At 38.7% G+C, this 13,979-nt stretch overlaps 1 protein-coding gene across 1 annotated transcript in view; it reads right to left on the bottom strand.

The window, feature by feature from the left end:
* Positions 1–13,979, bottom strand: part of MYO3A (myosin IIIA) — a 266,051-nt gene that overhangs the window by 195,277 nt on the left and 56,795 nt on the right. Inside the window, exons 5-6 of the mRNA XM_033208976.1 lie at positions 12,502–12,606; positions 11,836–11,935 (exon numbers count right to left, since the gene is read on the bottom strand). Coding sequence (XP_033064867.1) covers positions 11,836–11,935; positions 12,502–12,606 — 205 coding nt within the window. The remainder of the gene's footprint in view (positions 1–11,835; positions 11,936–12,501; positions 12,607–13,979) is intronic.

Genomic DNA, 13,979 nt, shown 5'->3' with positions numbered 1-13,979 from the left:
CTCTGCACTTCCAGAACTATGTTGAATAGGGATAGTGAAAGTGGGCATACTTGTCTTGTTCCTGTTCAGGGGGAAAGGTTTCAACTTTTCCCCATTCAGTATGATGGTGGCTGTGTGTTTGTCATAGAAGGCTTTTATTATTTTGAGATAAGTGCCTTACGTGCCTAGTTTGTTGAGAGTTTTTATCATAAAGGGATGATGGATTTTGTTAAATACTTTTTCTGCATCTATTGAGATGATCATATGGTTCTGGGTTTTAATTCTGTTTATGTGATTCATTACAGTTATTGACTTGTGTATGTTAAACTACCCCTGCATCCCTGGGATGAAAACCACTTGCTTATGATGAATTACTTTCTTGATGTGCTGTTGGATTCAGTTAGCTAGTATTTGGTTGAGGATTTTTGCATCAATGTTCATTAGGGAAATTGGTCTGTAGTTGTGTCCTTTCCAGCTTTTGGTATCAGGGTGATACTAGCTTCATAGAATGATTTAGGGAGGATTCCTTCTTTCTCAGTCTTTCGGAATAGTTTCAGTGGGATTTGTATCAATTCTTCTTTGAATGTCTGATAGAATTCAGTGAATACGTCTGGTCCTGGACTTTTTTTGTTGACGGTTTTAAAATTACTAGTTCAATCTTGCTGTTTGTTACTGGTTTGTTTAAGGTTTCCATTTCTTCCTGATTTAATCTAGGTGGGTTGTATGCTTATGGGAATGTGTCCATTTCCTCTACGTTTTCTAGTTTGTCAAAATGGTTTTTATTTAAATAATGTAAACTAAGAATATAAATCATCATCTTTTCTTTTCTTTTTTAAAAAAATTTTTTAGACGTGGTCTCACTTCCATCGCCCAGGCTAGACTGCAGTGGTGCAATCACAGCTCACTGTATCTGCGATTTCCTGGGTTCAGGTGATTCTTCCATCTCAGTCTCCCAAGTAATTGGCGTTACAGGCACACACTACCACACCCAGCTGACTTTTATTTTGTATTTTTAGTAGAGACAGGGTTTCATCATGTTGCCCAGGCTGTTCTTGAACTCCTTGGCTCAAGTGATTCACACGCCTCTGCCTCCCAAAGTGCTGGCATTACAAGTGTGAGCCACTACCCTGGGCCAGAAATAATCATCTTTAATATGTAAATAGTCCCCTGGGCCAGGGAGGCAGAGGTTACAGTGAGTCAAAAGACTGCATCACTGTACTCTGACCTGGGTGACAGAGTGAGATGCTATCTCAAGAACAAAAACAAAAATAATCCACAAAGTAAACAGAATGCTACAGTTGACAATCTTATTTAATTAAATAGTATTTAACAAATATATGCAAAACTCTTCGGTTAGTATATTTCAGAACCATTGTAAATCTCCAGCAAATGGAATATTAAAGTGTGCCCTTCAGCAAGTCCTTTTCCTTCTGCAGGCTCTTGTTTTCTCATTAATTTAGGGGACTGGAAAAAATAAATGATTCTTTATTACTTTTGGATTAAAAACTACTTAGGGAATCTTGGCGGGGTGCGGTGGCTCATGCCTGTAATCCCAGTACTTTGGGACGCCAAGGCAGGCGGATCGCGAGGTCAGGAGTTCGAGACCAGCCTGGCCAATATGGTGAAACCCTGTCTCTACTAAAAATACAAAAATTAGCTGGGCTTGGTGGCACGTGCCTGTAGTCCCAGCTATTTGAGAGGCTGAGGCAGAAGAATCACTTGAACCTGGGAGGCAGAGGTTGCAGTGAGCCAAAATCACACCATTGCACTCCAGCCTGGGCAACAGAGCAAGACTCCATCAAAAAAAAACACAAAAAAACAAAAAACAAAACCTATTTAGTCATCTCATGGATGCTATATACTTTCACATCAAGAAATTCATATTCAGACATTTTGCATATAACAAGGATAAAAAATCTTTTCATGTTCCTGTACTTAATATACCAAATGATACTTAAGCATCTTTCCAGTTTTAACATTCAATGAGTCTCTACAGCAACTCAAGGTAACTGGCTCACTCCAATCACCTTTCCAAACAACAGTCATGTGATTTCTCTTCGAAGTCCATCCTCTCTCCAGTCTTCCTGGCTCTAGATCTTTTCCTTTCTTTAAGACTTACTTTGTATCTTATAATAAAGATAATTAAATGGCTTTCTTTAAAGATCTCAACATCACACTGTTTGCTGCATTCTTCTTGGCTTTGGACATATGAACTATGCACCCAGCTCTGTCTGCATGATTCAACCCTGGATGACTATGTACATGTGTACATATGTCCAGTACTGGATCTTAGCTGTAGAGAGTATACAGCATACTTCTCATTCATGGTACACTATCATGACATACCTTGTCTTATTTTTCTGTTTCCTTTTTGCCCCATTTACCTCCTCCATTGTCCTCTCTCCTGCCCACCAAAATTTCTATTAACTTAAAGTTCTTCAGAGATTAAAATTTTAGAGCTGCAGACTAAGATATTTTAGGTCTAGTTCCAAACACTTGTTTTACAATGAGAAGAACTAAGAAGCAAAGAAGTCATTCTTAAAATATAAGTAAAGTCCTCTTGGTTCACCTTAAGTTATCACATCGTAGAGAAGCACACTTGGTAGCCCTTACTAAAATGTCCACAGCTGTGCTGAGGTCAAACAAGGGAGGTTGAGGCCTCTGTTTTTGAGTGAACTTGATAGCAACATAAAAACTCCAGAGGTTGCTCTACATACCCGCACCTGAGGAGTAGGGAGAAGAGACTGTTTCTCCAGTGAGAGAATAGGAGGCAGCAAGCAGTCTCCGCTCTTGCCTTTCACTTACCTGTCCCAGTTCCAGTCCCTTGGGCCTGCTCTCTCATTTGTGAGACTGCCTTTTGTATTTGGCCTTTTTTTTTTGGAGCTAGTTGGGGCGTCTAGTCCTTACAACTAAAAGATTGTTGACTAAAACATACACCAGTATCTACAATGTTAAACAGTTTAATTCAACTTTGAAATATGGTCAGTTTCAGAACTCTTAAGCCCACAGGTTCTGCTTGAATCATAAAGCTCTAAAATAAAGAGTCCACTTATTCATGATTCAACTTTATATAATAATTATAAAGACCTTGCCTTTCAAATAAGGTAAAAGTCACCTCCTCGAAGTACAAAAACATATTCTGGATGAGTAATATATTAATGTGTTATATAGGTATGAGCATTCAAAAACTCTGCCAACTTTTAAAATGGTTTTCCCTCTAGCTTTTTTTTTTCAGTGTATCATTTCACTGTATAAAGCACTAGCTCTTAAATTTTCAAGATTCATAACATTCAACCTAATATGTATTACATATATACATTATATATATACACACATACACATAATTTCAACCTTAGAGAAAAGTTAGCAAGAAAACTATGAAGTACTTTTTTTCCTGAACCACCTGAGAGTAAGGTGGGCTACAGAATGCCCCTTCACTCCTATATATTTGTTTGTAATTGCCACAAACAAGGATATTCCCCTACACAACCTTCAAAATCAGGAATTTTAACGCTGATACACTTCTATCATCTATTCTACAGAGCCCATTCAGATTTTATCAACTGTCCTAAATATGTCCTTTATAACAAAATGATCTAATCCAGGATTATGTGTTACTTTTAGTTGTCAAGTTTCTAATCTCCTTCAATCTGGAGGAGTTCCTCACTCTTTTCTTGAATTTCATGAACTTAACATTTTTTTTTTTAAGATTTCAGGCCAGTTGTTCTACAGACTGTTCCTGAATTTGGGTTTGTTGTATATTCCCTCATGATTTTATTTTTGACAGGCACATCACAGAAGTGATGCTGAGGTCTTCTCATTGCATCCTCTCAGGTGCTGTGTGGTTTGCATTCATCTCATTACTAGTTATGTTTGCTTTGAGCACTTGATTAATGGTTGTGTCTGCCAGTCTTCTCCCCTGTAATCTTTCCCTCTTTCTTTTGTAATTAATTAGTATTTTGTGGAGAGATATTTTGAAACAATTAAGCTACCCTATTTCTAATCAAAACTTAACCCACTAGTTTTAGCAGCCATTGAAATTTTTGGATGAATTAATTATGATGAATTTTAAAATTACACAATTTCTTCTATCTTTACTCATCAGCATTCTTCTGCAAGGAAAAGCTTTTGCTTCTCCCCATTCATTTAATTATGTATGTATTTATGGCAGTATGGATTAATGGAATTTTTATTGCATTCAGTGAATTACCATCATTACTAGCAATATTAGTATTTTGGTGCTCAAACTGTCCCAGATCTAGAGAGTAAGAATAGATTCAAGTTGGCTTCTGTGTGCCTCTGACATGTCTCCATCATTATTTGAGTATTTCCTTATTTGGAGAGCACAGTAAGTTCCAGGGTCATCTCACAGAGCCCTAAAATCAGCCTTTCTCCAAGAATCCTTGATTCCTTTTAGTTGACAATTACTTTTAAAAACCAAAAGCTAGGGGCTAGATGTGCTCTCTTAATGCACCCTCTTAGCAGAGTTAGCTAGGTAATATGTACACACACACACACACACACACACACGCATTCACATTACGATTATTTTTGTATCTGTTTATATATATTAAAACGGTAAGTTCACACTGATACCTCCAATTCCAATCCAACATCACCATAATTCTTTTCTCTAACAGTAAGAAACCTGCCTCCCGTTGTCCTCAGTATATCTCCCGATGGTATCAGGCCTCCTTTAGGCAACCAGTCTTTTCTCTTCACCCTGATCCCTATGCAGATGCCTTTTTCATCTACAGGAAGTTCTTCCCCATACAGGGTCATCCCCATCACCCTACATGGATGCACTTCTCATCCCACTTGAGGACCCAACACTCCCTGCCAGCAGACACCTTCCTCACCCCTCTCAGGCTCCAAACTGCCTCCTGAGCTGCACCTGGACTCCCATGCTTGCTTGTCCCACCTGATGGCTTTTGTTCTAAATTATTCAGAAAGAAAGGAAGGATTGAAGGGCACTTCATAGTTTTTAAGTTCGGGTGTACTGCCTCACTTGGTGCTAAAAAGTGGGTTATTAATAAACAAATCACAACCTCTCTTTGACCTACATTATGCATTGGGGATTTGGTCTAAAATTGGGCATGTGGGTAATAAGAGATTTAAAACCATAAAATATTCTGTCATAAGAATAAGGTCTAAATAAATCACAAAAAGTACATTCTGTACTTTTGTATTGAAATGTTAAGTATCCCATTAGAAATGAAGTTCCCCAGAGAGAAATCCGCAGAAATGAGAACTGAGGGCTGTCCTTTAAATTTAGTCTCTTTCATTTTCTATTCAAGATAAGGACTGTTTTTTTTCAGACATTAGTTCACTTGCCTGAAGGGATGTATCTCCTGGGAAGTCATATTATTTATTGACTGATCATATACCAGTGATGGCTAATACATTTCATTAATAATATTTATAACCTCGATTGTCATTTTGCTCTCTGAGGTGTCTGGTGATGTTTTGTAAAAGAATACCCCACTTAACAAAAACTAAAAGGTTTTCTTAAAGGCGTATTCATAACGAGCATTAGCAAACTGAATCTTACTTTTAGTGTAATGAGGTAGCTTCATATTTAAGGTAATACTGAATTTATTCTAGCAGAGGGTTATTGTTTTCTTTTTGGGAAACATAGAGGCATCTCTTTTGGAAACTCAGATTTTCATTATTTAGCAACTATTTATTAAACACCTACTATGTGTACAGCACTGAGCTATAGGCTAAGTAGGAGTATTATCTCATAATAATGATAACAGTTCAGATTTTCTGAATTACAAAGTATCAGTAATTATACTAAGTAGTTTGTCTCTGGCATCCCATTTACTCTTCACAGCAACCAGTCTTAGGAGGTAGAGACTTTTTCACACTTGTAGATGCGCAGGTTGATGCCCTTGTAGATTCTGTGTGACTTTCTCATTGTCACACAATTATATGGCAAGTCTTCCCTCTCCTTCATTCATTCATTTATTAAGTACTTTCAAAATGTTAGCACTGTACTTGGTTCTAGGGACAAAGTGATAAAGTGATAGACCAGACAGAAAAATCTATGGCTTAGCAGAGGAAGCACTCAAATAAAATATGATTACAATAAAGTCTGACAACTGGTTGGCTAAATGAAGTGCAGGGTGTTAGGGAAAACTTGGGCAAGCAGAAGTTAGCTAGGTGCTGTTAGATATGAGTTCTAAATTTATTTTCAAAGAGTCAATATGTCAGTATGTTCAATTCCTTGCCGTCTTTTATACTTAACTTCTTCATAAAGCAATCTTTTTTGATTACCTGCTCCACCCTGACTCATTCAGATTATCTACTTCACCCTGACTCATTCCCATTACCTGCTCCGCCCTGACTCATTCTGATTACCTGCTCCACCCTGACTCATTCCGATTACCTGCTCTATCCTGACTCATTCCGATTACCTACTCCACTCTGACTCATTCCCATTACCTGTTCCACCCTGACTCATTCCGATTACCTGCTCCACCCTGACTCATTCCGATTACCTGCTCTGTCATAACCATTTTTCCCACCAAACCACTCATCCTGTCACTCTCTTTAAGTTAGCCAATCAGAATTGGTTTCGCCTGTGCGGTCTAACCCTAGCCAATAGGGGAACGACACAGCAGCAGGGGCCACATGCATCAGGGATAAGAACCCCTTTCCCTCCCTTGCCCAAGTGTGCGCTCACCACTGCTCCATCTGTAAGGGTGCACCCTTCTATAGAAGAATCTTGCCTTACTGAGAATTAAAAAGAGAATTTTGTATTTGAGTGCTATTTCTTTTGTGGCACCGAAACTTTATATATAACAGGGCAGAAGGGAGGGAAGGTTTCTATGCAGGGAAAGCATCATGTTTGTAACTGGTCAAAAAGTTCAGAAGCTACTCTTAGATACACAGAGAAATTGTAATTTCTTCATTTTGCCTATAACTATTATGGCTTTTCCCCAAGCCCATGCCCACTGACTGGAACAAAAATAAAGCTCAGTTAAATTCAATAAATCTCTAAGTCCTTTTAGATAGGGTTCAGTCTGTCTTGGATAAAAGTGTTTGCTCCATTTCGCAGGTGGCATCCCTCCTCAGAAAGGGTCTCACTCTGTCACCCAGGCTAGAATGCAGTGGTGCTATCACAGCTCACTGCAGCCTCGAACTCCTAGGCCCAAGCAATCCTCCCACCTCAGCCTCCTGAATAGCTGGGGTTACAGATGTATGTGACCATGCTTGACTAACTTTTTAAAATAAGCTTCTGTAGAGACAGGGTCTTGCTATATTGCCCAGCCTGGCCTCCAACTCCTAGGCTCAAGTAATCCTCCTGCCTCATCCTTTCAAAGTGCTGGGATTACAGGCATGAACCACCACGCCTGCCCCTCCTCCTTCTTATAAGACCTTGTGTCAGGGAGAAAAGAGAGGGTCCTTGGGCATGGTGGCTCTCTAGTTTTCGGGGCCATATACTTTTGTTTGCCTAGCCTCTAGGTGCCCTACTAGGCTCCCAGGCCATACTCTGCCTCCAGGGAGCTTGTGGTCTGTTCCTCTCATGCAGACAGGGCTTCCTGTGGCTCCTCCTGCAGATTTGCTCAGTTTGCTCCAGTTGGAGCTGAGAATACTCCGAGGTCTGCCTGTGACTCCCATTTAGACACAGCAGAGCCGGCTCAGGGGATCTGCTCAGTGCCTCACTGTACATCCCCCTTAACTTCTGAAAAACCCCCTCTAGAAACTCTCCAGCTAGATTATCAACTACTTTCAGGTTTCTGGAAACTAAAGCTAAGGGTTTGGGGGAAGCTAACTTGAGTCTTTCCCCTACTGATCACTCTGCCCCTACAGGTTAGCAATGATGTGACTCACCCCAGACAGGAATGCGGCAGATTCTGAGTGGCTTCCTCAGGAATGCCGAGTGAGAGCGGTAGAAGTGTGAGGGTGACGTGGTTTGGTTCTGCATCCCCAACCAAATGTCATATCAAATTGTAATTTCCAATGTTGGGGGAGGGACCTGGTGGGAGATGATTGGTTCATGGGACAGACTTCCCCTTGCTGTTGTTGTGATAATGAGTTCTCATGAGATGTACTTGTTTAAAAGTGTGTAGCCCTTCCCCCTTCACACTCCCTCTCCTGCCACCATGGTAAGATGTGCCGGCTTCGTCTTTGCCCTCCTGCCATGATTGTAAGTTTCCCGAAGCCTCCCCAGCCATGCCTTGTGCACAGCTTGTGGAACTGTGAGTCAATTAAATCTCTTTTCTTTATAAGTTACCCAGTCTCAGGTAGTTCGTTATAGCAGTGTGAGAACGAACTAATACAGAAGGTAAGAGCTCCTTCCTGCCCTCGTCATCTTTTTAAAAGCTCATCTCCTACACTCCAGTCTGGGCGACAGAGTGAAACTCTGTTTCAAAAAAAGAAAAAAAAGAAAAAACTCATCTCACTGCCCTGCCTCACCTTGTTTCATCTTTCCACAGCGACCCTAGAATTGGAAAAGGTTTCTCCCTTCTTTCTATCCTCACTTATGAAAAACCCTATGGTGTATCCCTGAAAACTCACTCTCCATATGCTAAAGAGAAGGTAAAGCAATTTAGACAGACTTTCCTCAGGAGATAGGCTTTCCTCAAGAGATAGCCTTGCTATAAATTCCTATTTTTGAATGCTAAAAACTGTTACCTCAGTCTTTTTTTTTTTTTTTTTTGCAATTTGCATTTCTTCTAGAATAAATGTTAATATTTTCCCACTGCCAAACAGAGTGATGCCTCAGGCACACTGGGGTGAAGATCATGTTATCAGGCAGTTTAGAAAAAAAGAAAAAGCACATCAATAAATTTCAAAGTACTTTCCAAGTTACAAGTGTAAGAGCTCTGACTGGGAAAGATTATGGCACATTTAGGGTAGTGAAAGACCCCGACCTGACTAATAGGTAATGGGAGGGTACCTAATTAGCACCAAGAGATATAAAGAAGTTATTACTCATTACTTGCTTACTGTGTGCCAGCACGGAGGATCAGAAGGAAAAGCTCTCCCCAAGGGATGGGGATACTGAACAAGGTAGTGGCAGAATCAGATGTGTTTTTTGAAAGGATCCCCCATGTGGAGAAAGGAATGGAAGGAAGGGAAGGAGATTAGGATGCAGCGAGTTCAGTAAAGTATAACTGCAGGAGCCCAGGCAAGAGATGAGGGCTAGAACCAGGGCAGGAGCAGTAAAGATGGAATCTGGGGATATCTGACAGAGAGACAAGTTTTGTGACTAAGTTGTATAAGTGGGAGGTGAAAACAAGGGAAGACTCGAGGATGAGCTTAAGATTTTCATCTTGCGCAACGAGTAGATGCAGGCGACTTTCTAAGACAAGAAACTCTTTATATGTAGCAGATTTCTAGGGAAAGATGAGGTGGTACAGCTCCATTTTGGACATTCTGAGTATGAGGTGCCTGATGGTCATCTAAGATCTTCAGTACCCGATAATGAGCTGATAGTACAATTATGAAGTGGCAGATTCAAATAAAATTGATTCTAAAATCCTTTACTCCCAGCTGTAGCTTTCTCTGAAAATTTGATTTAAAAATAAAATGAGGACATTGATTTTCAGTTTGATTCTGCAAGTTGTGGTTTACCACATCTTGTTCTTTCTGCCCTCAAGAAATTTCATTATAAACTTACACCCCTACCATCCTCAGGTTTTAATTCATACAACAACCTACTAATCACCATAGGCAAACTGAATCCATGTCCTCTTACTGTGGAGAATAGAAATATTATAAACACTACCTTATATATAATTAATAATATTTTGGTGTCAGACACCAGGAATGTATTTCATAAGCAACTGGCCCTCTTTTCTAATTATTGCCGAAAATCTACAAATCAAATAATGTAAGACCAAAGCTCTCATTTTGTTAACTACTCCAATTTATGATGTTTTAAAAAGGTATCATATAAAGGCCGGGTACAGTGGCTCACGCCTGTAATCCCAGTACTTTGGGAGGCCGAGGCAGGTGGACCACGAGGACAGGAGATCAAGACCATCCTGGCTAGCACAGTGAAACCCCATCTCTGTTATGAAATACAAAAAATTAGCCGAGCGAGGTGGCAGGCACCTGTAGTCCCAGCTACTTGGTAGGCTGAGGCAGGAGAATGGTGTGAACCCGGGAGGTGGAGCTTGCAGTGAGCCAAGATTGTGCCACTGCATTCCAGCCTGGGCGACAGAGGCGAGACTCCATCTCAAAAAAAAAACAACAACAACAACAAAATCATATAAAAGGTTGCCTTATTTGTTATCTAAGTATACGTTTTTAATCTAGTTTGTTTTGGAGGAAATCATGGGAATTTACATTTCTCAAAGCTTCTGGTTTACTAAATTTTTCTTTAACAGCTAAAATGTTGTTTATTGATACTTGTTTTAACAATTTTCAATCTACGCTATGCTTACTGTATCGATTTTTTAGAGGAGGGGAATTGTGAGATTCCAAGTTAAATAGCAAGTTCTCCATTGAGTCTGTCTTAGAGTATAGCCAAAATGATTTTCTGGAGAGAATAATGGCCCCTCCTGTGGAGCAGTGAAGAATGAGTTGTAATTTCAAGCAGAAGCCCTTATTAGTATACCAACCCAGATAGATTGCTCAAGGCTCTGAATTCAACCAGAAACAAAGACTAGCCGCACCCCAGTTATTAATCAGGAATTCACAAATTCACTGCTGCTCAGTAGTTTTCAGATGCACAGGTGAGTAAAACAAAGCACATGCACATGCATGTTTGAGGATACACCATTCACCCATTCCTCTCTAGATGTTCTGAAATTCATTCCTAGGCTAAGCCAAAATACTTGGATATTAAAGAAATTTTAAAAATTAACCCATTAACTTGCTGAGCTTTAGTTTCCAAAATGCAAAATGAAAGAAGATTCACTCATTCAACTAACACTCAGTGGACTTCTATACTCAAAGCATTAGGTCTACAAAATAGACTAAGACAGAGTCCCACTTCTCAAAGACCCTGTCTGTCCACCTATATTTCTAAGTATCTTTATCTATAAACACCAAATGTATAATTATAATTCTATATGATAAATGCAAACATGGAAGTATACACAGGTTACAGAAGCACAAGGAGGGATACCTTACCCAACTACAGTGCAAAAGGGAAAGAGAATAATGACTGAAGGATACTGAGACATCTTCAGGATTACTGTCATCCACTCTCACAAGAAAGTTTAGTAAATATGGAAATTTATTTATTTATTATCTCACATAACAAAAGGTCCAGAGATAAGGCAGCCTCCAAAGTTGATTGACTTAGCGGCTCAATTATGTTATCAAACACCCCCATTCTTCCCCTCTCTCAGCTCTGCCTTTCTCAGAGTTGGCTTTCTGCTCAGGACAGAGCATCTTAGTCACAGGTAACTGTAGCAGTTTCCAGCATCACTATATGACACGCAAGGGTCCTGAGGAAGAAAGAGATCATCTTTTCCTCTTTTTCCTTAGGAGGGAGGAAATACTCCCAGATGATAATGAAAATTTCCCCTCACATCTCAAAATCCTGGATTTGGATATATGGCCATTTGCAAAGCAATCACTAGTAGGAGCCATGCGATTGTCATTATAGGCTTACAGTAATCATTTGAGATGCTGTCTGTTTTAGAGGATCAACTACGCATGTTACTACACTGGTGTTATATGAGCACAAACTAGCTGACTTGAAAGAAGTCACCCTTTATTCTGGGAATCTCTCATTTGCCAAATTATCTCTGCACTTCTTACATCAATAAGATATTACTGATTTTTCCTCTATTTGCAATACCTAGACAGGAAGGTCATTTGAAAAAGATCAAATCATACCATACTAGTTCATCATGCAGTTAAAACTTATGCAGTTTAAACAAAACTTACCAAAATCTACTAGTTTCACTCCACCTTCAGTGGTCAATAGAATGTTATTTCCTTTCACATCTCTGTGGATAGTTTTGTTGTTATGCAAATGTTGAAGTCCCTAGACGATGAGAAGTATATAATGACTCTTAACAAAAGCATCAAACAACAAAAATTTTCAGATGATGTACTTGTACAAAATCAATAGGAAACACATAATAAAATTAACATTCAGACACAAATGTTTCACATTGAGTTAGTCACATCAAAGAACATAATTTCCAGTTTGAATCATATAAAAATTCACAAAATCAAAGCATGCTCCTTACTTCTTAGCAAATATCATACTACAAATGTGTGAGTTTCAATGGAAGAAACTATTTCATATACTTATTTAAGGTAATGGCCAAAAAACCCTATTATTAGTTTTCTACCTTCATCACGATTTCAGCCTCAGAAATACACTTAAGAGGTCAGAATTCAGGATCCTGTTGGTACAATGAGAGTAGATTTGTAGTGGAAAAAAAGAATTAGCTATGCTGAACATGTAAGATTTTGCATATATTCTTGCATCAATAAATACTAATGTAGTATAACTAGTGACATTTTTCTAAAAATAGGATCTACATTTTTTTTTTAACTGGAACTGCTTCATAATTAATGCACAAACAATTTAAATTGCCTTACCATTAGTGCTTCATGTAAAATATAGGCAATTAGAGGCTCACTCATTCTTTCACCCCTCTTCAGAAATCCTTTCACAAGGTCAGTCACTGATCCTCCACTGCACAGCTAAACAAGAATATTTTAAGATGGCTATTAAAATACATGTGACATTTTATGTTCTTTCTAGAAAACGTTTTCCAAAACATTTTTAAAAGTGTTCCAACGTTCTGTTTCAAATGATTAATGCCATTATCTTTATGGTTTCATAAATAAAATGAATATATAAACTTATACTTGTGTAAAATTAATTCCTAGAACACAATTTTCACATGAATTAATTTTTAGAAGATAATTTGGAGACGCACTGAGCTTGATTTTCAAATTCAAGGATAAGAATTATGATTCTACAAATCATTCTCAAATTTTAGGATCCAGGGCTTAAGAGCATTATTGATTTCTGATAGTGTAATCAATAATGCAATAGATTGTCATCTCAAAACACAGTTATATATTATTTTGTATGTACATTAATTTAAAAATTTGAAAAAATTTCAGGATACATTATTATTACAGTAAGTATTACAAATAATATCTTAGAAAATTATCTAGAACATCATGTACCCATACATACTTTAGTATCCTCCTTCCCCTCCTCACCCCCAAAACAGGGAGAACGCCCATAGAAAAACAAGAGGAAGGAACATGGTAGGGGAGTTTTTCACATCTCAGTTCTCCAAAGTTAGGTAACATTAAATCCCACAGAAAACTTTCTAAAGAGCTATATGTTTGCAGAACAGAGAAACACTGATATTAGCAGCAAATATTAATAGAAAAGGGAAGATAACTGGATGAATGGCCCTGGAACAAGAGAACGTCCCAGTGAAGCACTGACCCCACAAATCCTTGATCCTCCAATCCCTAATACTTCAGCCTTTGCCTTCAGCCTTGCCAAACATCCCATGGCTCCTTTCTGTCTGTGGTTTCCCTGCCATCACCCTGACGTACTGGGCCTCCTCCTTTCTCACCTGCTTGGGAACTAAAGAAACCATCATTTCGCTGACTCTCTTCTAACCCAAGTCAGAAAGTGAAAGCAAATTGAAAAACTGAATAAATTTTCTCATGCAATTTTTCTAATGTGGTGATTAGATTTTATTGGAGGCCTGAACACTTTTGGTACATTGTGGACTAGATAATAATAGTTAAGATGAATTGCATACTTACTTTGTGCCAGACACATTTCTAATCAGTTTACATGATTTATCCTAAACCCCATCACAGTCTGAAGTAGGTAGTATCATCTTCATGTTAAAGATGAAAAAACTGAGGCATATTTATAATTGGTGTTTTTCTTCATTCAAAGAAAACTTCTTTCAGGTTATACAGGAGTATGTGCAGCCTAGAACTCTAAGATTTGCATTTTTCTTATGTATCAGGAAGGGTAATACCCTTTTAGCTGCATAAACAAAAGAGTGTTACTGCCCTGGAAGCAGAATAAAAGG

The sequence above is a fragment of the Trachypithecus francoisi genome, unplaced genomic scaffold (genome assembly GCF_009764315.1).
Source record: "Trachypithecus francoisi isolate TF-2019V2 unplaced genomic scaffold, Tfra_2.0 Lachesis_group9, whole genome shotgun sequence".
Taxonomy (NCBI): domain Eukaryota; kingdom Metazoa; phylum Chordata; class Mammalia; order Primates; family Cercopithecidae; genus Trachypithecus; species Trachypithecus francoisi.
The sequence above is the reverse complement of the archived record's forward strand: the minus strand, read 5'-3'. Positions and strand labels throughout refer to the sequence as shown.